The sequence below is a fragment of the Thermobia domestica genome, chromosome 13 (assembly GCF_964235325.1).
Source record: "Thermobia domestica chromosome 13, izTheDome1.hap1.1, whole genome shotgun sequence".
Lineage (NCBI taxonomy): Eukaryota > Metazoa > Arthropoda > Insecta > Zygentoma > Lepismatidae > Thermobia > Thermobia domestica.
Genome location: NC_137466.1, coordinates 34,843,267 through 34,869,638, shown reverse-complemented (window position 1 = coordinate 34,869,638; position 26,372 = coordinate 34,843,267). Strand labels below are relative to the sequence as shown.

Here is a 26,372-nt window from a genome sequence, read left to right as displayed (position 1 = left end):
GGATGGAAGTGGAAATCGTCGCCGGAGTCGTGTTTCCAAGACGGACCACAGATGTTCAATTATGTTGAGATATGGGGATTGGGCGGGCCAGGGGAGGTGTTGAACTTCATCCCGATGTTCCTTAAACCACGCTACAACAACGCCAGCTGTGTGAATGGGTGCATTATCATCCTGGAAGATGGCGTCATTGTCCGGGAACAACATTCGGATCATAGGATGCAAGTGGTCTCCTAAAATTACGACATAATCGTTGGCAGTGATTCGTCCGCTAAGTGTGACCACAGGACCCAATGAAAGCCATGATATTGCGGCCCACAGCATCATCGAGCCGCCGCCATGTTTCAGAGTTGTGCGGAGACACTGCAGATCATAAGCTTCTTTGGGCGTTCTCCACACATAAATACGGCCTGTGGTTGGGAATAGGGTGAAGGATGACTCATACGACCATATCACACGTTTCCAGTCCTCAACGGTCCAAGTTGCATGGTCGCGGCACCATTTGCGGCGTGCGAAAGCATTATGGTCCCTGATGAGCGGTTTGGCCCGTGCAACACGACCCCCCGTAAGTTCATGTCATGTAATTCGTGGCGAACTGTGATTGTCGAAACAGGGTGGGGGAGGTGCTGATTGAGTTCCTCCGTCACTTGCTCTGCAGTGGCACGACGGTTCTGCGTGTCAATGCGCTTTAATATCCGGCGTGACCTGTCACTCATGATTTTCTTCCGCCCACTGTTCCGCTCCCCGATGTGGTTTTCCCGTGTGTTGTGTAGGCCGTCATCACCTTCGACACTGTCTCACGCGACACACCTAACACAGTAGCCACTGCCGTCACACTCACTCCACATAACCGCGCACAAACAATTTGCCCTCTTTGAAAATCTGAGAGGTCTCCCATTTTACACTACCTCCGTCTGCTGCAGCCACTGGACACTGCTGTTCCACTGCGCCTGACGTAGTATGGAGACCGACCTAACACCACCACCAGCGGTCCGGCGCTACGGGCGTCACGACACCACTGCCAACCCATACATCTGACGTGTTGCCAACTACAGGTGTTTCCATTTTTCTGATCACCATCTGTATGTTTCAGACATTTTCCATGGATCCGTTCTTGGAAGAACGGGAAATTAGCTAATATATAATTTTGTAGAACTCACTCACTCGATGGCCTATGGAACCCGGAGGTTCAATGCAGCATTTACAAAAGCTTTCCATTGATTTCTATCCTTAGCCAACTGGATCGAGTTTCCACTTTGTATTCTTCTTTCTGCGAGATCCATCTTAATGTTGTCCTCCCATCTGGGCCTAGGTCTTCCTAATGGTCGTTTTCCGATTGGACATACAGTTAAAACTTTGAAAACGTTCTTACTTTCTTCCATTCTGGCTACATGACCTGCTCACCTGAACCTCCTAGACTTGATGACCCTAACAAGGATTGATGAACGGTATGAATTGTACAGTTCCGCGTTATGAAGTTTCCGCCATTCCCAATTCCCGTCCCTCTTGGGTCCGAATATTCGTCTTAGGATCTTGTTCTCAAATATTTCTTTCCTCTATGCGACTATGTTTCATAACCATACAAGACAACAAGCCATGATTATCGTTGTGTATATTTTAAGTTTCAAATTCCTCGACAGAATTCGGAACAACAACAGATTTTGAACTGAACAACATTGTAGAATATTACGTAAAAATCAGTGCATGTGGTATAATAATGACAACTGAAAAATATTCGTACTACCTCGTAACGTTAAGAAATGCTAAACCAATGTGTAGTCAAAACTAACCCACCAAACATATAGTACATTAGTAGCAAGTGGTGCGAAATTGGAGGTAAGGATGGTGAGGTGTTTTGATTATCCGATCTGTATATTAGAGATATAACAGAATACAGATCCATATGTACATGACATAATCGGGATGAGATGACATACAAATCGTTGTACGTAAAAACTTCTCTGGATAACTGTGAACAAAGTTTAATCAGAATTGACTCGGTTATTCCAAAGAAGACAATGCATATCATGACGAATGTACTTTTTTAATGTTCGCATTGTAATAGTTTCCGAAACATGGAAATTATTAAAAACGCTTTTACAGCACACACCGTTAAGCTACTGCATATTCAAATCTAAAATAATTTGATTAGTTTGATGCCAGTAGAATTCATTGTTAACTTTAAGGTGCAAGATACAGCGTCTTTCTTGTTTTTCGTATGTGAATAATTTTAAGACGGACATAAAATGGCGCTATGAAACTCGTTATGAAAGTGTTTGTCATTGGCAAGCATGGCGTCTACGTCGACTGTCTCGGTCCCAAAACTATTCTAGGGACGACCTAGCTAGCTAGCTGAGACATATTGATTTAACAGTAAAAGTTTTACGATGCTAGTTGTAGTTTTTGTAATGCAATAAGTAAGGACCCAGCCAACCAACACCCTTCACACTAGCAAAAGAAATAATAATAAGCATGAATAAAATAGCATTAAAAAATAAAAAAACTATTAGAAAAAAGTAACTAGTTTTTAGTTTAGCTGTTAGGGGTAGTTGTCGGTCAATACGCGTGTATGTGTGTGTATGCGTTTGTGTGTGTGGTGTGTAAGTTTTAAGGGTTGAGAAGAGCGGGAGGTGTTACCGGAAGTGATGCGCAACAACAACTATTCGCCGCGAGAGGTACCAGACGCAGCACATCTCGACGGCGAACTAGCATGGAACTACCAACTTCAGATTCAGGTGGGCTTTTCAAAATTGTTGAAATTGTCTCGTTCTCTAAATGTTCTTGTTTTCGTTTGTTTCTTCTGAAGACAAGTGTTTTGACATGCATTGTAACCTAATATTTTACCCTTTTTTTTTTAATCGATCTATTTTCGCCTGCTGTTTTGACATGCATGATATCTATAATTCATATCGTGTCAAACTTTTCCTGCGAATCGCAGCTTGTCTGAAAGAATGTGATGTTCAGCAAAAACAAATCTGTTGACGAAGTTTTTTATTATTATTTTTAGCACCAGGTATCTGATTTTTTATATAGTACTTGTTTTTAATGATTGATTTTGTTTTGATTTATTTTTGTGTTTCTTTCATTGTAAATCCTCGTGACAATTACGTTTGTTACGTTATTATGGTTTGGAATGAAGTCTTTTTGTTGAATTTGGTGTATGTGCGTTAACTTTCTTACACGAAAAGGAGGTAAGATATTTTAGGGTCATTGACAAGGTTTCAGTTATTATTATAGTGTTCAGAACTAACAAATAATAGTTGTTCATAATAAAGATTTTTTTTTTTCTTTTCAATATTCCTATGTAGTACGATTTGCTTTACGAAGTGCGATATTTCGGATACTTTCATCGAGTACCTATCCTCGAAAAAAAAAAAAATTATATCGTTATATCCAGTAAGTTTGTCATTGCTTGTTGCATCAATACAAGTGGAATTATAAAATTATGTAAACTTAGCGTATCAGTGCGATGTTATGACTTTAAAAAAAAAAAAAAAAAAAAAAGTTGCCCTCACTATATTCATGGATTTGTAAGTCGTCCAGATTTTTTGCTTGCTGATGTTGCATGCCACAAACCGTTCATGCCGGATTCGTTTCTTCACTTCGACGATTCCCATTATTGTATCAGTTTCAAGTAATAATGACGATAAACTATTTACTTGATAGCTAAAGTTAAGCAACCAAACATGTAAATTCGAATTTTCAGTTTCAAAGTTGGAAGAAGCTTTCGCAACTTTATTTCGCGGCGTATAGAGATCAGTGGTCAACTTGAAACGATCGACTCATCTACTACATTATTTACATAAATATCAATCATTTTACATAGCAGAAGGTAAATCCTGGTTGGCCCAGAGCCCTTCCAAAGTATTTTAAATATATAAAAAAAATTGAAGGAAGTAATTAAGTTTGCTCACTTTGTGATCCGTAAGTGCTGAATGTTCAGCAAGTTATATTTCAAAAGCTGTGGTGAGTATATGAATTTCTGACAATATTAGACTTTCTGTATCAATAGTAACTGCCGAAATGCTTGTTCTTCGTATGGCGCGAAAAATGTAAACCACCTTTCTTCCCTTAGGATACTTTTTTTTTTTTTTTTAACTTTGGCCATTTTATGAACACAAAATGGGAAATTAAATGTTTCAGAAAAAGTCCCCTTCTTCTAGAAGTGAATTTTGCGAAGACGCTAGGGTTCAGAGAACCATTTAACATTGAACTTACGGTCATCTCCGTACTTTTGGCGTACAGTATTAATCTATGTTCCCCTCCTCCCATTAGGATAGTAAAGTAAAACTCGGCTCGAGCCAAGTACTATGTTTTCGTGTGGTGGTGTAGTGAGATAGACGACCTCGATATAATTACAAGGGTTGTTCAAGGTTGACCGGGATTTTCGTTCGTAAATAATCGATGAATAGCCGGATCATGCTGAAACATGCGAGTGACGTAATGTATTCCTTCTCGAGTAACTAGCGCCCGGCATGACGTATTTGGCGCATGCGCAGCAGTTGCAACGAACATGGCGGCAAGCAGTGTATCTGTGGCTGTGGAGCAGCGGTGTGTAATCAAATTTCTTGTAAAGGAGAAAGCTCAACCAGCTGAAATTTTCAGAAGATTGCAAGCACAGTATGGTGAACAAACGATGTTATGGACAAGAGTGTACGAATGATGTGAACACTTTCGCGAAGGACGGGAGCTGGTGACAAATTCGCCCGACTGCAGTTACACCAGTGAATATCGCACGTGTTCAGCAAATGATTAATGCCCAGTATTACTCCACATTGTTGAGTGGTGCTGTACGAAAGTCCATTCGCAAGAAAAGACCTGGGATGTTGTCTGGAAATTCATTCTTCTCCATAACAATGCCCGCCCTCACACGGCCAATGTGACAACAACTCTGGCCGAAATGTGCTGGAAAGTTCTGCCTCATCCCCCTACAGTCCAGATTTAGCCCCAGTGTGATTATCATTTGTTTGCACCCTTTAAAGACCATCTGGGAGGAAAAAAATTCACAACAGATAAACACTGCGGAATGATGTCTTCCAGTGGCTACAACAACAACCAAGTTCTTTCTACGCCAAGGGAATCAGGGAGCTGCCACAACGATGACAACGGTGCCTCGACGCGCACGGAGAGTACTTTGAAAAGCTGACATAGTTTGGTGTTTCTTGTGCTATCTTTTTCCCTGGAGAAATAAAAGTCCCGGTCAACCTTGAACGACCCATTTGGACAAAAAGTTGCGGAATGTGTTTCCTGTACCCCTTGAAAACGGAATTTCTGAGAACGTTTGGGCATGTTTCCACATATTTTTAGTAGGAAATTTATGTACCAGGTTGTATCCCCTTAATATGAGGGATTCACAAGTTACTCTATTTTTGCCATATATTTTAAACGCCCTCTTTCTCCTTCAAAATAAAAATTTTATGAAAGTCGTGATAAAAACCCGACCCAAGAACAGCCATATGTTCAGTAATCCATTTCAAACATTTCAGCTGCTATAACATGGTGATGAGCTGTCGATGTGGAGAAAAAATATAGAAATTGTTCCTTTCCCCTCTGCCTTAAAAGCGGAATTCTCGAAATCTCAGGGACACATGTTCGCTTAATGTTAATGAGGAGTTTATACACCGAGTTGCATCTCTTATTTCAGAGCTCATGAGATACTCAATTTTTGGCATAAATTTTGATCCCCCCTCTTAGAATATGCAATTTAATATAAGTAATGACACAAAATCAGTTCAAGGTAAGTACTAGTTATGTTCAAAAGTTCTTTTAAAAGGGTTTATCTGTTTTCCGTTATGATGCAACAAACTGTCCTTTTCATTTTAAAATGTGTGAAGATATAGATTTCAGGGTTCTACACGTAATAGTATGACAGATCTGCTGATTAAAAAAGAAAGAAAAAAAATGAAGACTCGCTTCCCTCGACAGAGCCGCATTTCGCAAAATCATGATTTGTCTGTAACCTTGAAGCCAAAGAGAACATTTATGCAAAATTTCAATGTTCTACGCCTAATAGTTTGGGAAATCCAGTGATTGCCGAAAAAAATTTCAAGTTCCCCTTCCTCCTTAGGGGTCGCTTTTCGCAAAACTCCGGCTTGTCTGCAACGTAGAAGCAAAGAATACTATTTATACACCAAATAATTTGAGAGAGTGGCAATAGCAGAAAAAAGAAATCAACTTCCCACCTGCTAACGGGTTACATTTCGTAATACCCCAGCTTGTCTGCAGCCTAAGAGCAAAAAAGGAACATTATTAAAAAATTCAAGGCTTTACTCCTAATAATCTGGTGATTGCAGAAAAAAAAAACATTCATCTCCCCGCCCCTAAAGGGCCGCTTTTCGTAAAATCCAGCCTTACAGTCTAGTAATTAAGGAAAACTTTTCTTCAAAGTTCAGGGTACTGCCCCTAGTAATTTCGGAGCTTGTTCGTGATTGAGTCTGTGGATTTATTCAATATATTTAATATATAATCCATGGATCTGGACAAATACAAACTTCCGTCTGATATTACTATACTGTATTATTATACTGTAACTTTTAAGGCTTTTATATTTATCAGATTGAGCTAAACCTTCGGGGCATGGTGTCCCTGGTTCGATTCCAGTTCTTACCAAGTATGTTTTGTGGTGGACAAAAATCATATGTGTGTACTTCCTCAGGATTTTACAGTTTCCTCCCACATTTTCATTCCACCATTTCGTCCATTACCATCATTACAATCTCCTTGAGCCTCGGGTCATAATCGTGGAACATCAAGCTAAAAAGAGAGAATTTTAACTAAAGGTGGACTTAAGTACCATAGCAGCCATTCTGTTGTCGAAATTACTGCAACCCCCAGTATTAAAAATAAAAAAAAAACTTAGTTAAATGTTTGTGGAATAATGATAAATTTACTTGACATTGGATTATTATTATTATTATTATTATTATTATTATTATTATTATTATTTAGTATACAAAGGGTGAGGCCGTTAATTCGTACCATGTAATTCCCAAAATCTTATTTTGTTATAGTGTAAATATAACAGTTACTTGCAGAAAGTAGCGTTTTTCAGTATGTCACAATGGAGGAAATTCTAGATCCGTAAGTATAATTTTTTGAAATTTTAAATTTGAAGTTTGCGCACGTAACTACAGAAGAAAGAACTGTTGTCTCCCTCGTGGATAGGGGAGTACGGTGCCTTAGTAGTGGAGTGCTTATCTTTGGTGTGTGGAGTCCTTGGAAGCCGAGCCGAATAATGAATTAAAATTATCTGCTATGGTTCTGTCAGACGTTTTGAAAAAGAAAGCATCAGCTTGCTACCAATCACATACCGATCGGATTCGAACGCAATTCGCATTATATAGTGTATGTTTGTAGGAGCATACTTGAATTAGTGTAGATAAACTAGATAGAAAGACTAATGTAGTTGATGTGACTGCAATGGAAGGACAACGCCAACGAACACGCATTGATCTCTTAAGCGACTTAGAGCGTGGTCGTATAGTGGGATTGCGATAGACACCAAGTTCTCTGTCCGTTGAATTGCCACTGACTTGAGTTCCGACATGCCAATGGGCTGCTTATGAGTACACAAAAGGAAGTAATCTGTTCCAACAACAGACTTTGCCACACGATACTTCGAGAAGTTTCTAAACTGAAGGATCATTCAACAGCTCTAGCAAGACGGCGACCGCCAGTACAGTCAAAGGGTCTGTAGCTGTTCATGTAAATGCACAATTATTCCTGACATCTGCTAATTGACGAGAACGTTTTCGGTGTTGTCGGAAAAAATTGCAATGACAAGGCAAGTGGAGGGCGGTGGTATTTGGCGATGAGAGTTGTCTTCCAAACACAGTGGCGGCCATGCGCGTGTTCGTAGATGTGAGATGAATGGGAAGACCCAATGTGTGTTTGAATTTGCGATGCAAGAACCACTTCTGGCATAGGGCAGTAGGCTACATATCCCACTTATATTTTGTGTTTATTCAGGGGAATATGATTAGTGCACCCTCGACAGTGCAGGACCCCCATCTGCCGCTCACTACGCTGGGTAACGCACTATGTTATACCGCCAAGGAATCAATTTGCACTTTTCAGTATACACCTTTCTTTGCCTGCTAGGTCTCCGGACTTAACCTTATCAAACACATTTGCGATATAGTGGAAGCTACCTTGTGTAGTTACGCTATGATCTACAGTGAGTGTGATCTACTGTATTTCAGACGTACTGTTAAAATTATTCGAATATTTTTTCTGCTGTTATTCGAAATCTAATAATTATTGGTTATCTGAATAATTGTTTGCATAAAGAATTATTCGAATTTTAATGCACTACTACGTACAACTATTCAGCATCTGTAAAGACCGGTTACTTGCCCGAAGAGTTGCTTATGTGGCCGCTCGGAATAGTTAGGCGTTCTGTTATACTCTGTAGTAAGATGAGTATTGTATACTTTTTGAACACCCTGTATAATAACATTCGAAACGTTCCACAGGCGTTGGGATCACTACTGCCTGACATTACCTTGTTGGTATTATTAAACGCGTTTCCATTGTATATACTTCCGATTTTTGGTTCTTTCTTTCTTTTTTCTTTTAAGTAATTCTTGTGAATTGTTTCGTGAATAAGATCTTTTCTCGTACTTTTAATTGATTAAATGATGTTTCCGTTTTTCTTTGCATTTTTACGATGGGGCGTGTTATTCAAAGAAAAATGAAGAGTGAGTTCTTTGTTCACTCTGCTAAAGCCGCCTACAGCTAGTAGAGAAGCACGTCCGTTGATGATATCAGTTACTGGATACAATCCCATGTGTATATACTATGTATGTTAATGAAGCCATGCAACTACAAAGATATAACATGATCAGTAACTTAGTAGCTGTGTAAATGATTTGGCTCTTTCACATAATGGTGAGAAAGTACGTAAGAAATCATTTGTCTGTAAAGCGAACTAGTTGTCGACAGAAAGTCATAACTCATATCAACGAAGTTAAAATGTGGAAGAAGTTATGATAAAAGAAATGAGACAGTGTAAATTCGTTTTATATTGTTGTGGGGTGTTGTTCTTTGTGTATACGGTGTTGTGGTTTAGTATACACAAATAGTGACATCTTGTCTTTATGAACGTGTTCTGTATGTTCGATTCCCGGTAGAGGCGTCAATTTTTTGGTGTTGACTCAATTTAGTTCATAAAATTACTGTTAGAATTAAGAGTTAGTGAAGTGCATTATAAGAAATTAAAAAATAACTGCGATATGGTTCGATATGTTGAGCATGTATCACCCAAGTTAACAACCCACCTAGATCAATGGTTCTCAACCTTTACAAGTCTAGCGATCCCTTTGGTGAATGCAGTTTTCCTGAGCATCCTCCAATATCCAATCCATCCATACACAAGGCTGAACCTAAGACTTGGACGACCAATCAAAAGACTAGAGAACGCTTCAATTATTAAAATCATCCATGAAGAGAAAGAGAGGAACAAATTGAAAGGTTTTTTTCTTTTAATTTGTCTTATATTGGCCATCTTTTCCCTTACATTTCCTTCACATTCTGTCATCAGATACCCCAATCGCCTCTCTTTGTTCCAGCGACCCCTTTGGAAACGAGAATTGCTCCTGGGGGAAGTGATGTTAATGCCCACGTTGAGAACCACCGATCTAGATGGTCAGTGTGTTCGTGACTTGGATATTATTATAATATTCTCAGATCAAAATTGGAAAATTACAACTGACCTTTTCCACAGGAGGACCACAGTGGCTCAGTGGTAGAGCGTTCACCTTTGGTGCATGGGATACTTGGTTCGATTCCAACCTGCGCCAGGTGAGCTTTGTGATGGACAAACGCCGTATGTGTGGTTTTCTCGGGGTTCCTCCTTTTCTCCCAATTTATTCATTACACCATTTCAATGATTTTTTAATTTCTTTTTTGCACTGCATTCAGATGTGGAAAAGTATATGATACTGGTACTTCCCAAAATTAAAAGTATTCGGAAAGTGAAATCTATTTTAATAGAGAAAGAATATGTAGGTAATAAGATATGTTTGCACAATGGCTGAGCATTCCACTGTAAAGTACAGGATTGAGATTACGCAAAATAGCATTTTCTCGCACAGGTTAGTACTACTCATTATATCATCACTTTCATGGTGCCTTTACGAGATGAGACATCCTCAGCTCTTTGTCGTTGCCAGCCCTAGTCACCTCACCTTTACCATATTTCTTAATAGTTTTGATTAGCCGAGGATAGAAATCAACGAACTTGCGGTAAAATGTCTCCACTTCAACGTGACACTAATATTTTCTTGCTAGCCACCACAAATAAATTGTTAGTCAGCTTTACGTCTTCAAAAGTTTATATGCGTAGTACACGTACTATTTATTTATGAAATGCCTCAAATAACAAATTTGCAGAAGGTTACCCTTTTAATGTTCACCGTATTTAGTAATTTTAAATCTCATTATCTAATACGGGATTTTTTTTTCTTAATCTTCCATATGAATTTCTTAGAAAAAATAATTTGTTGTATTATGTAATTTTAGAATAGTGTCATTAGTTCTTTAAGAAGCAATGGAAGCTAATCCAAAAATACTTTTATTTTTATTTATTTTAGGTCTCTTGATGGAAGACTGCAGGTCTCCCATCGGAAAGGTTTGCCTCACGTGATCTATTGTCGTCTGTGGCGTTGGCCTGAGCTTCAGTCCCATCACGAACTTCGTGCACTTGAATCCTGCGAATTTGCCTTCAGTCTGAAGCGAGAGGAAGTGTGTGTCAATCCTTACCATTATCAGAGAGTGGAGACACCAGGTAATTCACAAAAACACAAATTGATGAAAATAAAATGATGTATTTGTTACATAATATAGGTGTAAGTAGTAAGGACGGAAAAGGAGTGATTTCCGAAACGGATTAATTTTGTAGTTAAGCTTTAATTGTAATAGTGTACAGAAATTAAGATGCTCAACATACACTGAGTCCATCATGTTATAATCAAGTTTCCTCAAACCTAACTGTTGACCGGAATATTGTTTAATGACGTTGCGTTAACTTGTATTTACTGTATTTTGATTATATGGTTAATTTCTTTAAAAACCGGCTATTAATTTAAGTGTGTAGCTCAGGAGCTTGTGCTGAGGACATCCTCATATCCGACTTTATTTTTAATATTTCTAAGTCCGAAAGATTGTACCTACAGCTAAAGACAATTCCTCAGCTTACATAAATAGAACATTCCATGGCTCTTTGGGTAAGTCGAAGTGTCCTGAAGTCCAGTGGCGGCTCTGTAATGTAGTCACAAAGATACGTTCCTTCCCAGCTAATATGAAGAAAAATATTTAAAAAACAAACAGTTGTCAAACCAACTCTGCATGTGTCAGTCCACTATAGTCCATCATCTCCATGAACTCGGGAAAGCCATCAGGAGTTGCCGCATTGCACCACATTAGTTGACTCTAGTTCAGGGCCTGAGGAGAGTGGATGTATGCCGACAACTGCTACAAAATCCGCAGGATATCAGTTTCCTGAAAAGGATTGTCACATACGACGAAACGTGGGTGTTTTTCCGAAATACGAATGTGCAAAAATAATGGTTGAACCGCCCTTTTTCCAGAACCGGCCCTTTTTCGAGCATAAATTCTCTGTTAGTGGTGGAACTACAATTCACTTCGGGTTCTTCCTAACGATTTCAAGTTGCAATCTTTATCGCCATAGAACAAAAACAGAGATAGTCAGTAATGGCTTTTTGATATAGATTCAATATCCGAGATACAGGATATATCTTTGATCTTATTAATCTATTGCAGCAGATGTAGTACTTCAAATTTTAATATTAAAATCGCATATTTTGGAAGTGTGCCGTAGTTCCACACTCTGAAACGAAACCCACTTGTTTCTCTACTAAAACAGGATGTGGGAGAAATGCACGATTTCCGGTTTCAGTATTGATCACCTTGGAGCAAGCATGGTAATAGCGAGACGCACGAATTCTGTACGATAAGAATAGACTATCTTCAAGTTTTAACTTGTGATAGAAATTTACTACTACTTCTGGTTTCAATAGTCATCACTGTAGAGCAAAAACGTCAAGAGATAGCGATATATGGCTTTTTGATATGAATCCCAATATCATCATCTCGATTTTTATCCTTTTATATAAACCGCAAGTGCTAAGAAACTACCATCTGCAGTTTCAACACTAATCGTTTTAGTTATATGTATATAAAAAAAAAGAAAGAAAAAGAGAGAGAAGCAGTTTTGATATGGATTCAGTGCCGCCTGACTTCCTCTATTATGACCGGAAGTAGAAAACTTACTAAAGATATGCCACATTGACTTGATCCCTAGTCTTCCGTACCAAGCGCTGCTATCGGCTGAAGGAATTCCACTTGCTTTCTCTCGCTTAGCAACAGCTGAACCCTTATTGGCTCAACGCGTGGGTGTGTGAGGATGTGAGCTTTAGTTCGCATTTTTGCCACGGCTCAAGACATTTTGGCAGCACAATACCACCTCCGATACAATATTGATTCTCATAGAACGAGAAGGTTACTAGGAAGCGACAAACGTTTTTTAATATATAATTTCATAATCCGAAGAAAATATTTTAACCCTATTCGCTGATCTAGTGGCTAACACGTGTTTCTTTGATGCACGTGGTCCCGAGTGGGAAAGCATTGAACGTATTACAAGTAGTTCGGATTCCAGTTGTAAAATGTGAGTCCACGTCTCTTATAGTATCGAGACTCAAAAAGGGACGCTAAAATTCAACAAACAACCAAATATAAAATACTTCATCGCAGTAGTAGTCTTCTGCTGAAGCTAGAGGCAGGGTCATTCCATATCAATTCAACACAGTAACTTAACCTCACCATCTCAGATTTTAATGAAATTTGCTACATAGATGTCCTCTTGATAGATTAGGAAAAATACCAAATTTCAACTTTATATATCTACCGGTATTGAAGATAGGACTATGTAAAGTTTGGGAAAAAAGCCCAAAATATCATGTTCAATGTATTTTGAAATTGGAATTGCAGCTCTCCTAATTGAGTTAGCGAGTTGGTTGAGGTGTCATTTTACCACATTTTTCATGCCATTTCATGTGGTATACAACAGCATATAGGCTTATACAAATTTTTATTTTCAAAATCAAAATGTTTCAAAAAGTACATATTTTAAAATTTTGAAATTAATTCTATTAATAGATAGTATTGTAATGCACTGGCAAAATATGAATTTGGGATGATAATGGATTCATTGTTTAAAAAAATTCAAAACTAACACTTGATTTTTCAAGAATACTCTGTACGTAGGGTAATAACACAAGAATACTAAGTTTTCGTCTGTGAAAATCTGTGAACTGTAATCTGAAGAAAGAGTACAGATGATTTCATAGTAAAACTTTTTAATAAATAATAGGATATGTTTATCATTTGAAATTTAAAAAAGCCACATTTGTTCGGCATACATTACTTTCAAGAAGAACATAACTTCTTCCATCGGGTGTTACAGGACGCACTTTTGTCAGAACATCCACTACAGACATCCATAGAACATCATCCATAGAATGATGAAAATGGCCAGGTGAATGAAGAAAAGTTATTTTTACTTCATCAAGTTCTTCATTTTTGTGTAAAACATACCCAAACCACCAATTTCCTTCATAGACAGTGGTGACATAGTCTGATATGTCTTCTAATTGAAGTTTAAGTTGGAGATTATGACACTTCCTTTTCCCAACCCTGCAAACCATCTGAAAAGTGTTTCACCAATAATGTTGATGTAGTTTTGGGAATGAATGCATGATATTACTGTGTTCCTTTGATAGTCAATGCTTGATCGTAGCGACTTTCCAGGAACATTTCAGCTTCAGTATATTCCTCTTGGGTTGAGTAGGAAAAATTTACTTTGGTAATGTTTTCTACTGCCCACTCAAAAAGTTGTCTTGGGGTTTGAATTTGATTGTCATAGGGTCTCTTTACTAAGCCACCTACTTCATCGCAAGGTCCTTTTAAATGTGCTATAGTCGTGAAGTACCACCCTCCTTTCACTTTGAAAGCTGCATCATGAAAGCAGAGGTTCAAATAGTTTTCCTTATTTTTGTATTGAGGGGTAGACCTGCCGGAAAATTAAAAAAAAAAAAATAAAAAAAAACTAGTTTGGAAGTTTTTGAAATTCGGATGTCAGAAATGAGTTTTTAATGTGTAAACAGCAGCTGTATTGTGCTCCAGGCAATCGGAAACAACTACATATTTAACATGTTCAACTTCGTTTTTCTGTTTGAAATTTGAAACAAAAGGATGGATTGTGACCTGTTAGCTTGTCCAATGGTAGCACCGTGCTTCATCTTGTAGTGCTGTGCTATAATTTTCAGAAAAATCACAGATGACAGCAAATTCTGATTCTTCAAGATTTTCTTTTGTGTATTTAAGGAAAGCTCCCTGTTGCTTGGCAATGAACTCATACTTACCCGCTAAAGCTGCTTCAACTCGTTTAGTTTGTTTAGGCTTAACTCCTTACGTAACAGCGAGGCTACGAAGGATTGAACGTATTACTTGAAATGGCATCTGAACCACTAAAGGTTTCCACCTGGGAGAAATTTTGTAGGCTCATCGGGACTCCTTAATTACAAGGGGAATATTAGATTCAACTAATACAGATGATTCGACATATGTGAAAATTTCACTATGAAATTCACGTGGCATTTGTGATTACGATTTGTGGCATTTCTGTATTGTTTTTTACACCAATTGTTTTTTTTTTTCTATTTGTAAAAAAAAAAAAAAACTGGTTTAAACCAGCCAACCTTCCTGTTGTACAGTCCGCAGCAAAAAACCTACAACATGAGCATGTAAGTTTATTGTGAAACTGCGCCTAACAGCACAGGGAATCAACTAACTTCTAAGTGGCACGAATCACGCCAGGAGAAACCTTGGCGTCCTCCCCTGCACACTTTTGAGCAAAAGACGTAGTCGTTTCACAATAAACTTATATGCTCATGTTGCAGGTTTTTTGCTGCGAACTGTACCAGTGCTATATGTATACTTTTTACAACCACGTTCATTTACATAACATTTTTGTGAAACTTGTATTAATATTATTTTAAAATTCAAAAGTATCAGCACTGTAACTTGCTTTAAGTTAGTTTTTAAAGTATGAGGTAATAAGTATAGTTAGCAGATTACAAGTCGGTATAATATGTTTTAGACCCGTTACTGTACTCTTCATATTAGTGTTCAGATTTATTCCCTCTAGTTAAAAAAAACGCATCCGTGTTTTTTTTTTTTTTTTTTTTTTTTTATAGCTAGGTACAGGGTATTAATGAAAACTATAGTGTTCATTGTTAAAAAATTTAAAACTAACCCATTATCATCCCAAATTCTTATTTTGCCAGGTACTTTACAACAATACTATCTATTCATGGAATTAATTTCAAAATTTTGAAATATGTACTTTTTGAAAAATTTTGAAGTAAAATATTGATTTTGATTTCGAAAATAAAAATTTGTGTTAGCCTATATGCTGTTGTATACCACAGGAAAGGGCAAGAAAAATGCTGTAAAATGACTCCTCAACCAGCTCACTAGCTCAAGTAGGAGAGCTACAATTCCAATTTCAAAATGCATTGAACATGCTATTTTGGGCACTTTTTCCAAACTTTACATAGCCCTATCTTCAATACCGGTCGATATATAAAGTTGAAATTTGGTATTTTTCTTAGTCTATATGAATAGTACCCCTGTGCAAAATTTCATGACAATCTGAGATGGTAAGGTAAATTTTGTTCTCAAATTGTGTTGATTTGACCTGGAATGCCTCGGCAGTAAAAACTAATACGGAAACGAAAACCTATTGAATTCACGTTTTATAAGGTCATTACAGTCAGACACGTAGTTTTATATATGAAACATCTTTAAAACAATTAATCTATTCAGTAGTATTTTGTTCAGTAGTATTCAGTAGTAGTAGTAGTTCATATTTTTTAAAGCAGACATATTGTTTCTGATTCTGAGTTAGTTAACGAAAATAAGAGAAACGAATGGGAATCTTTAGAATCAGTACCAGTACATATAAACACTTCGTTTCACATTGTGTTAAAACCAGTTTATTACAATGTTGTCTTGACACTTTCACGATCAGTTTATACAAGAACTTTCTATTTAGTGATTTGTTAGTCTTGTTTTTATGTTGAAGAATATATTGTCGATAATGCATTAATAATCACTATTAGCAAATAACTATATTTTAATATTCTGTAAAATATAAATTTTACACCGTTTACTTTTGATAATCATTATTTCTAATTTATATTAACATAATGATAGAATAAAACAATTCTGTAAAATGGGATACGATGCAACTCCACAATTAGAGGCGAACTGATGTACTTGCTAAATTGTAAAAATTTTAAGAACAAACTTTCCGCCTTCTAACTTTATTCTGTCTCTCCCTAAGCTTTATCTGCTCCTCACCTTCGTAGCTGACTGCAGCTTAAATACGATGGCACGTTGTATACTGATACTATACCTACTGTATGAGTTCTAGAACAAATTTATCTGCAACTTGTTTCAAGGAAAACTGCTATGAAATTGAAATAACCTATACTTATCATATATTACACCTAAGAGAAATTGCATTATTGTATTTATAGACGATTATGAGCAGTAGGTGTTTAATAAATGATTACTAAAAATAAGTGTGAGTGGATATACACAAATTATAAGGATCCTGCATCTTAAACCAAAAGTAATCGGAAAACCCAGATCTAGAGGGGAAAAAAATTGCCTCAGTAATTAGCATGTACGTGTAATCTACACTTTCGACTTCCTTTTGTAGTAATAAGATTCCAAGATGTGGCATGACCGAGTTCGCGTACCAGTTGTTAGCTGTTCTGTAATCTTACATTCATCCTCAACTGCACATATTTGCTAATAGTGTTGAGTTATTTCAAAGGAAGCAAGAATTTGAGGAACAGTAAGAATCACCTGGTTTCCTTGATATTGAGTAATAGTCACACGTAAGATAAATTGTTCTTGTATCTGGTAAAATTTTAGTGCATCAGAATAAACTCATATTAACTGAAGTTCCCGTGAAATAGTAGGACACTTATTCATCAGGGTGTAATTAAACTTTTGGGCTGAAGGTGAAACCATATGAATGTTACAGGCTTGGAGTTGCGGTGGCTCAATATAGAGAGCTCACTTCTGATGCGTGGGGGTGGACTTTCTGGTGGACAAACACCGCGCTCGTGGGTTTTCTCGGGGTTCTCCCGTTTCCTCCGACTTTCTTCATTCCGCCATTTCATTCATTTCTCATAATCATCGTCTCCTTTAGCCTAACCGGCATAATCGTGGGACGTTAAACTTAAAGATTTCATTTTTCTGCTGCATGGAGTCCTTGATTCGATCATAGCTTGCGTCAAATGTGCTTTGTGATGGAAAAACACAGTACGCATGTGCTTTTCAGGATTCTCCAGTTTCCTGCCACTTCCTTCATTTTACGATTATATATTCATGCATACTTAGGGGGTTCCAATTAACCAGCAACTGGCACCTATCAATCTTATCTCCCGCTTTATGTTTAAAAATACAGTAGTTTTAGTTTATTATTATTTTTGTCACTGAATGCCAGTATCCTCATGACTATTACCGTATTTTTAAGGTGATAGAGATTAGAAACAGTTGTTACAAAGTACCAGTAAATGTTTACCGAGGTATTTGTAAGAAAAAGTCACTTATTGGGTCAGTAGGCCTCAGTTCCTGCTATCTTCAAAACTCATTGTCAGTTTTTAATACGTAACACAATCTTCCACTGTTTTTATATCAACCAGACAATTATTAGTTTAAAAGAGTTCTATTATTATTTTATCTAGTGGTGGCCATCAAAGAAGCAGAGATGCCTTTTAACCTAAACAGCTGTTTGATGACAGACTTATTTGAAAAATAGAAAATATGCACATAAAAGTTATCATTGACTCTTGATATTTACATGTACAATTACTGCAAGTTTTATCTTATTCAGTAATTAAGGTCAGGATTTTTAGGTGCATCTTCTTTCTTCGAGAGCAAAAATTAGCTCAATAAATAAATAAATAAATAAAATAGTTTGGAGTAGAAATAATTTCTAGCATCTTTTACCCCCATTTTGGGTCGTTTATTCCTTTAACCTAACCCTAATCCCCTTTTCTCTTCTTTACTAGTACTTTTTAAAATTTTTATTCAAAATTTCCCAACCATCGACAATTGAATATGCTGTACGTTGTGAGAATTTTTGACAAGACCAAGAAGATTGTGCTTTCTCTGGACCAAAAAATGCAGGCAATTTCCAAGCGTGATTTGTAGACAGATTTACATTGTAGCTATGGCTAATAAGTATGTAGCGGTTTCTATTAAAAACTTGGAACAGCTACGCTTAGAAAAGAGAAGTGGACTATCTACTTGTATCGAAGGCAAGCTTGTTAACTTTTCAAAAGAATCCGAAAGTTGTCGAATTTGCAACATTTTACAGAGTGCTCGGAGCGAATAAGATTTGTCCTACCGGTGTCTCTGACTGTGAAAACAAAACTTTAGCATTTATTAATGCAAAGGCACTAACATTCTTAAACTTCATTTATGTCTAATCTTAAGTAACAACTTTGTATTTTTCTTTCCTAATACAGGTATGTAGTCTGTCTAATATTATATATATATATATATATATATATATATATATATATATATATATATATATATATTTAGTTAGTTAGTTAGTTAGTTTATATATTCAATTAGATTCAAATTGATTTCTATTATATGAAAGGGCAATTGCTTAAGTAGTTTAGGGAAATAGCACCTCCTTTACCTCATTTTTATTTTAGATTTTTTTTTCTCTTTCCTTTCATATGAAAATTGCTTCTAAAAGTCCTAGCTTTGTCATTTATTTTTTTGACTAGACCTTTTTCTGAAATGAGTATCATAAACCAAAAGAAACAAATCCAAAAAAGTATTTTCGGAAACTAAAAAAGACATTTTTTTTATATAAAAAAGGAAAATATTTCGAAAAACTATTTTTTCCGGTAAACGGAAAACTAATATTTCTTCTAAAAAGAAAAAAATAAATAATTCTTCAAACTAATTGGTTTAACACAAGCGAGAAAAATTCGTTCGTAATTGATTACACTGGTCTACATCAATTTTGCTGACTGGAGGCTACCAGCTGTTCTTTAATAATTCGAGTGTGCTAAATCCAAAAATGAAATCCGTTTTTCTCTATCACGTCAGGTATATTCACAAAATGAAAATTTTATCTAATATTTCAAGTATACTTTAGAACCAATAATCGGAACGTATTTCTAAAAGATGTCACAAGATGGCAGCACATATACTGTTACGTTTAATTTTATTTTTAAGAGTTATTACATAAGAATTAAAGAATATATTAAATAAAGTATAGGTAATTCAAAATCATATTCTGTTAAAATTGAGGAGGATATTACGTATGTAAATGTTCAAATAAGGGAGCACTCGCAGCTGAATTTTTATGCAGGGTCACCAGTTACGATGCGCTCTTTGTTTATGAAAAACACGGAGAATTAATAGATTGCGAAAGGTGTGCTAGAATTTTGTGGAAGTTTTGCGAATATTTACTGATCTGGTTATTTCTAGTATTGGTGCACTGTATTGGTGTAGTAATATCTACAGGATTACAACTACTATAGTGTAGACTACACACATTCTGATCAAGTTGGCAGTTGTACCGAGCTTAAATAACATTACATCTATTCGTAGAAAGTGTAAAAACGATCCGGATATACAGGGCGTCTATAAAGTCTGACCCCGGGTCATTTGTTCGGAAACGGTTGGGTAGATGGAAAAAACAGTGAACACATATCCCATTATTTTTAGGGGCACATAATTTGAGGTAAAAATTGTTGCCCCAGGGTCCCAGATGGGGTCCAACTCAAAATTTTCAAATGGCAAGGGGGATCAAGTAGTATATCGTTAGAAAGGTATTGTTAAAAGAGTGAAAATGGTACCAGTCCCGAGTCCGTACATGAACCCTGTGCAAAATGGCGGTCGGTCAAGATATCAACACAGTGCGCATTACAGATTCTGTGGCCACCTCTAGCAATCTGAAACAGTGAATCAGATGTCAAAAGCGAACAACACGTGTCGCAACATTTCAAAGGTAGAACATACCGAGGTGAAAAGTGTTGCCCCAGGGTCCCTTGGGGGGGTCCCAAATGGGGTCCAACTCAAAATATTCAAATGGCAAGGGGGATCAAGTAGTGTATCGTTGGAAAGGTATTGTTAAAAGAAAGAAAATGGTACCAGTCCCGAGTCCGTACATGAACCCTGTGTAAAATGGCGGTCGGTCAAGATGTCAACACAGTGCGCATTACAGATTCTGTGGCCACCTCTAGCAATTTGAAACAGTGAATCAGATGTCAAAAGCGAACAACACGTCTCGCATCATTTCAAAAGTACAACATATCGAAATAAAATAAATTACTCCGTGTTTCCCCTTAGGGTATGAAACGGGTTTCATCTCAAGTAGAAAATTGATGTTGGAGGTATTGAGCTCAACGCTGTTAGCCATCGGAATACGATATACTATAGGTTTACTGTAGAAAGATTCGGAGAATTGCACGCAGAAAAAAATAGTATGAGACCAGGCTTTAAACAGGGTACCGGTAGTTGTCAGGAATCGCCAATAATAATAATAATAATAATAATAATAATAATAATAATAATAATAATAATAATAATAATAATAATAATAATAAGAAGAAGAAGAAGAAGAAGAAGACGACGAAGGAGAATCCTGTAATCAAAAATCACTACTACAATGAGACTTGACCAAACTAGTTCTCAAGGTTACTGACACCTGATAAACACTCTTTCTGTACCAACATTCCTTACACAAATGAACTGAAAATCCTTTTCTGTGCTTCGTGCGGAAAGGAGTTCGTTTCTGCGCCTGTGTAGCCACACTGTCTCGTTTACGTGTTAGTCAGCAACATCGACAGCTTCGGTAGTAAAGCATAACAACGATAATGTATATTTCGTATGTACTTCTAAGTATCGTTTCTATTTACGGGCCAAAGTACTATTTTAAAGGCACAAGCTATTAAGAAGAAGAAGAAAGTATATAAGGAAATAATTTAAATATTTTGTATTACATCAAGATATTTCTTGTTTTCGTTGCTATGATGACTTGATTATCTGGTTGATATAGTAATGTAGAAAGATATAGAACGAAGAACCATATTGCTAGAATTGGATGTATATTATTTTAAAGTGATAAATAAGGTATATGTTGAAATATACATATTATAAAGTGCATTACTGTAGTGTGATTCAATGTAATCTCGTGGATTTTATAAATATTCAAAGTATATTTGAATCAGGGAAAGTAACCTAAGAAATAACGTTACAGCATTGCCTGTACGAATTAATAGGTGTGTTTTTGCTTTAGTTTAAAGTAACAAAATCGAATCATTTACACTTTCATTTCTTGTGCCATTTCGTGCTTTGTTTTCGCACTTACCGGCCATACGATGGTACGCTCAGCGGAAGACAAAGTGGAAATAATTTTCCTTTATGGGGAATGTGGTAGAAACTACAGAGCAACTTCTAGAAGGTTCAATGAATTATTTGCTGACCGAGCAATCGATCACAAGTACGTATCTGATTTAGTACAGAAATGTTGCGAATCACAAAGTGTAAAAGATCGGCCACGCTCTGATCGATCTCAAGTTGATGAAGACACAGTGCTAGAAGTTCTTGGGAACGCTATTATAACACCCCAGCAATCTTTGTGTGAAATGAGTGCCTCCTTGGGCATTCCCAAACCAACAATCGGCAAAATCCTGAGAAAACATTCGTTTCATCCATATAAAATGCACATTACTCATGAGCTCAGGGAGTATGCCTTTGATCGTCGTCTTGAGTTTTGTGAAGTAATGACTGCACGAATTGCTGCAAATAATCAGTTTGTACACATTTGTTTCAGCAACGAAACCACATTCTTTCTTAATGGACTGTTAACACTCAAAATGTGCGTTACTGGAGCTATGCAAATCTCCCTATTTTCAGAGGACATACTCAAGAACCACAAAAAGTAAATGTTTGGGCTGGAATTTTAGGAAACCATTTCATAGGGCGTCTGTTTATTGATGGCACTTTAACCGGGGAAAGATATTTAGATCTGCTCGTAAATATAGTAGACCCTGTCATTACAATGGTCATTGAAACTGCTACGACTGAAGAAGGCGAGCCAGAATCTGATGCAGAAGAAATTATATTTCAACAGGATGATTGTCCTGCACATTATGATCGCACTGTGCGTCAGTATCTGGATCATAGATTCCGAAAGAGATAGATTGGTAGGCAAGGAGCAATTGAATGGCTGGCTTGATGCTTGATCCCCAGATTTATCTCTAAATGACTTTTTCTTATGGGAACACCTGAAAACTGTAGTCTACAGAACACAACCAACTTCATTACTGGAATTAAGGGCCCGAATTACTACAGCTTGTCGGGAGATACCACCACTTACTTTCCAGCACGCATATCACGAATTTGAAGATCGTTTATATTGTCAGGAGGTGAATGGTGCGCAATTTCTGCATTTATTAAGCTAAAATTCAATCCAATTTTACACCATGTAATTTTACTCGGAATTTGATCATAGTGGGGCTAGGGAGAAGTGCAGAATGACCTCTGCATTTACACATGCTCAAACGACACAAACACAGACGAGAATTTTACGTCGGGCAGGCAAACAACTGACACATTACTTCAATTGCCTGTTTGTTTAAAAATAAATTGAGTTTAACACCATTTGGGACCATAGGCGTAGTCACGGGGTGTGCCGGGCGTGCCCAGGCACACTCTAATGGGCTGCTTTTTCAAAGAGAATTAAAGAAAGATATTTCAATAAGAAAAAAAAATTAAGCGTCATCTTTCTTTTTCCAAGGGAAATTATTAAGAGTACAGATTATTCAAAATATTGAACTTGTTGAATATGCTCTCTTTCACCTCCCTTCTTTAAATTACTCCAAAGTTCAGATGTAAATCTACTTTTGGCTGTATCTATTGTCAGGTCGCTTCGCAGTGCTGGGTAATCCATGAAAAATTCGTCTCAATTCATTTAATTTTGCAATGAAGGTAAGATCTGTGATAGTCTGGAGATTTCAATTCCTCCAGTGAAGAGGTACATAATTACAAAGAGTCTTGACAAATCAGTCAGCTCGCAGTGTTTGTATGAATCAAATTAAGAGGAGATAAGAATTTCTTATTATCATTATCCTCTTTTAGAGTCAGTTGTTTGTGGTGTTGAGATATTTAGTCAAAAAACTACTGGAGTCGTAAGTGTCGTAGGAAATCTAGTTGACTTGAATGTAAAGGATAAAGAAATAACCCTCTTAGCTAGAACATGCAAATTGCCAAGAGACGAGTTGGCAGCAAAACTAAGACTTCTGAAAGGAAAATCGTCTGAACCTAAGAGAAGTTGTTCTGTTATGCTACAGGAGTGGTTTCAGTGATTGGAGAAAGAAGATCTTTCTTGCATTCTACTCTGTAATACTGCGATTTTATACCTCTTACAAACTGCACGTGTGAGAGAGCTTCCTCCAAGCTTACTCAAGTTAAAAATATTTGAAGAGTAACTTAGAAACAAGATAGATTGGAAACCCTGCTCTTGCTGTTTGTGGAACAAGAAAGAGCTTCGTCTGTTGATGTAAATGAAATTATTGATGAATTTAAGAACATTGTGTCTTTTGACAGATATCTCTTGTTATAGATAATGTGCATTTTGATGTATTTGTTTATAATAGTTATGAACGTTTAGTGTGTGTATAATTTCTATGCAATTTGATTTTTTTCCACTACATAGGTATATCCAAACATTTTCAACGCTGTCATTTAGTGAATTTATATTCCTTTACAAACATTAGTGCACTTCAAGAGCCAAGTGATTGGATTATTACAAAGGTATTAAAAAGGCATAAAACCTAATTTATTTTCTTTGTGAATACCCAAATATAAAGTTCTAGCTACGCCTATGTTTGGGAATCTAAGGCATGCCCTGGAGTTCTTTTGTTACCATGATAAGTATTGTACTTCAGAAACGATGAGAAATGTGTTTGTCGCGTTTCACATCTGATTTTCTGTTGTAGATTTTTATGCGTGGCTACAGACATTTCAGTAGAAACGGTGTTGACATCTTGACCGACCGCCATTTTGCACAGGGTTCATGTACGGACTCGGGACTGGTACCATTTTCTTTCTTTTAACAATACCTTTCCAACGATATACTACTTAATCCCCTTTCCATTTGAAAATTTTGAGTTGGACCCCATCTGGGACCCTGGGGCAACACTTTTTAGCTCAAATTATGTGCCCCTAAAAATAATGGAATACGTGTTCGCTGTTTTTTCCATCTACCCAACCGTTTCCGAACAAATGACCCGGAGTCAGACTTTATAGACGCCCTGTATTTTGCTATATTTGTGGTTCTTTCACAACCCCGAAACAATGAACAAATATTTCTGAATTTGTACTAAAAGTGTATCATGCATATTTTGGAATTAAATTGGGCGACCAAGAAAAACCATGGGCACCACATAAAGTATGCAGGACCTGTGTAGAAAATCTGACAATGGAGCAAGGGTCGAAGAACATGCCTTCGTTTTGGAATCCCAATGGTGTGGCGAGATCAGCAAAATCATGTAAATGACTGCTATTTCTGTATAGTAAATGTATCTGGTATGAGCAGGAAATCTAAACATACTATTCAGTATCCTGATCTTTACTCTGCTAGAAGACCTGTTCCCCACAGTAATGAAATTCCTATCCCTACATGCAGCACGTTTGCATGTTCCAGTGATGATGATGATTGCTCTGTCAATAAATACAGAACGTAGTGACGAGGATTTTGTGGTGTCTGATGAATGCGATTCATGCAAACCCTTCACTCAATGAGAATTAAATGATTTATTTCGCGACCTTGCTCTACCAAAAGCATCAGCAGAGTGCTGGGTTCAAGGCTGAAAGAAAAGAATATGTTGCACCAGGAACAACTATCGTATATCGGGACAGAGAGAAGCATCTATTACAATATTTTTAATAAGATGAAGAACTTGTGTATTGTACAGATGCAAAAAGATTAATTGAAGCTATGGGATGTGATTATGATGCGAAAGAATGTAGCCTCTTTATTGACTCTTCAAAGAGGAGTTTAAAGTGTGTATTGCTGCATAATGGCAATAAGTTGGCATCCATTCCAGTTGGTCACTCCACACATTGGAAGGAAAGCTACCAAACACTGAAAATGCTCCTTGAGAAGATAAATTATGAGAATAATAGATGGCTTGTGTGGGGGGACCTCTAGGTAATTTCAATGTTACTGGGCCAACAAGCAGGTTTTACGAAATATCCGTGCTTTATTTGTTTATGGGACAGCCGTGCAAGGAATGAACACTGGGTACGAAGATTGTGGCCTGCCAGAGTAGATTTTGAAGTGGGAGTGAAAAACATCCAGAACGAACCGCTTGTTGATCCTAAGAAAGTGTTACTCCCTCCACTACACATAAAGCTGGGATTAATGAAACAGTATGTAAAAGCTTTGAATCAGGATGGTGCTTGCTTCAAATACATTTGCTCGAAATTTCCTTCATTAATACAGGAGAAAATGAAAGCTGGTATTTTTGACGGCCCCCAGATAAGGTTGCTAATGAAAGATAAAGAGTTCTTACAAACCATGAACCCCACAGAAAGAGATGCATGGGATACTTTTTGTGCCGTTGTTACAAACTTTCTCGGAAATTTTAAAGCGGACGACTACGAGGAATTTGTTGACAATTTGTTGGCCACATTTCAGAAGTTAGGAGTAAATATGAGTGTGAAGTTCACTTTCTATACAGCCATCTAGACTATTTTCCTTCCAATCTTGGTGCTCTTAGTGAAGAACAGGGTGAACGATTTCACCAGGATATCAAAACCATGGAGGACCGGTACCAAGGTAGGTGGAACGAAAACATGATGGCGGACTATTGCTGGTGCTTGTAGCGTGACGTTCCGGAGGCCATTTACTCCAGAAAATCAAAGAAACGAAGATCAGATCAGTAGGAACCCTGTAATTAAAGTCCCACTTTCAAAATGCTGAAAAAAATAGTCAGAATGACTTCAAATTTGAACTGAATATACTTGGAAGAAAGGGGAAACGGTATGGCATGAGAACAAAAAAAGTTCCAAAGTGTATCAATAGATGATGATGTAAGTGGTCTCTATATGCAGTTTATGGCTTAGCCCATTAGTGCATAGCGTCCAATAAATTGTACACTTCACATTCTGGCAACTCTGGGTACAGGTTGCTTGTAAAGAAGAAGAAGAGGAGAAAATGAATTCCCGCAGTTCCG

General features: G+C 37.0%; 1 protein-coding gene across 2 annotated transcripts in view; it reads left to right on the top strand.

Moving 5' to 3' along the window:
- Smox (Smad on X protein) overlaps positions 1-26,372 on the top strand; it is a 137,656-nt gene that overhangs the window by 81,366 nt on the left and 29,918 nt on the right. For both annotated transcript variants that reach the window (XM_081735607.1, XM_081735608.1), the window contains one exon: positions 10,590-10,783. In XM_081735607.1, the coding sequence (XP_081591733.1) occupies positions 10,590-10,783 (194 nt within the window). The remainder of the gene's footprint in view (positions 1-10,589; positions 10,784-26,372) is intronic.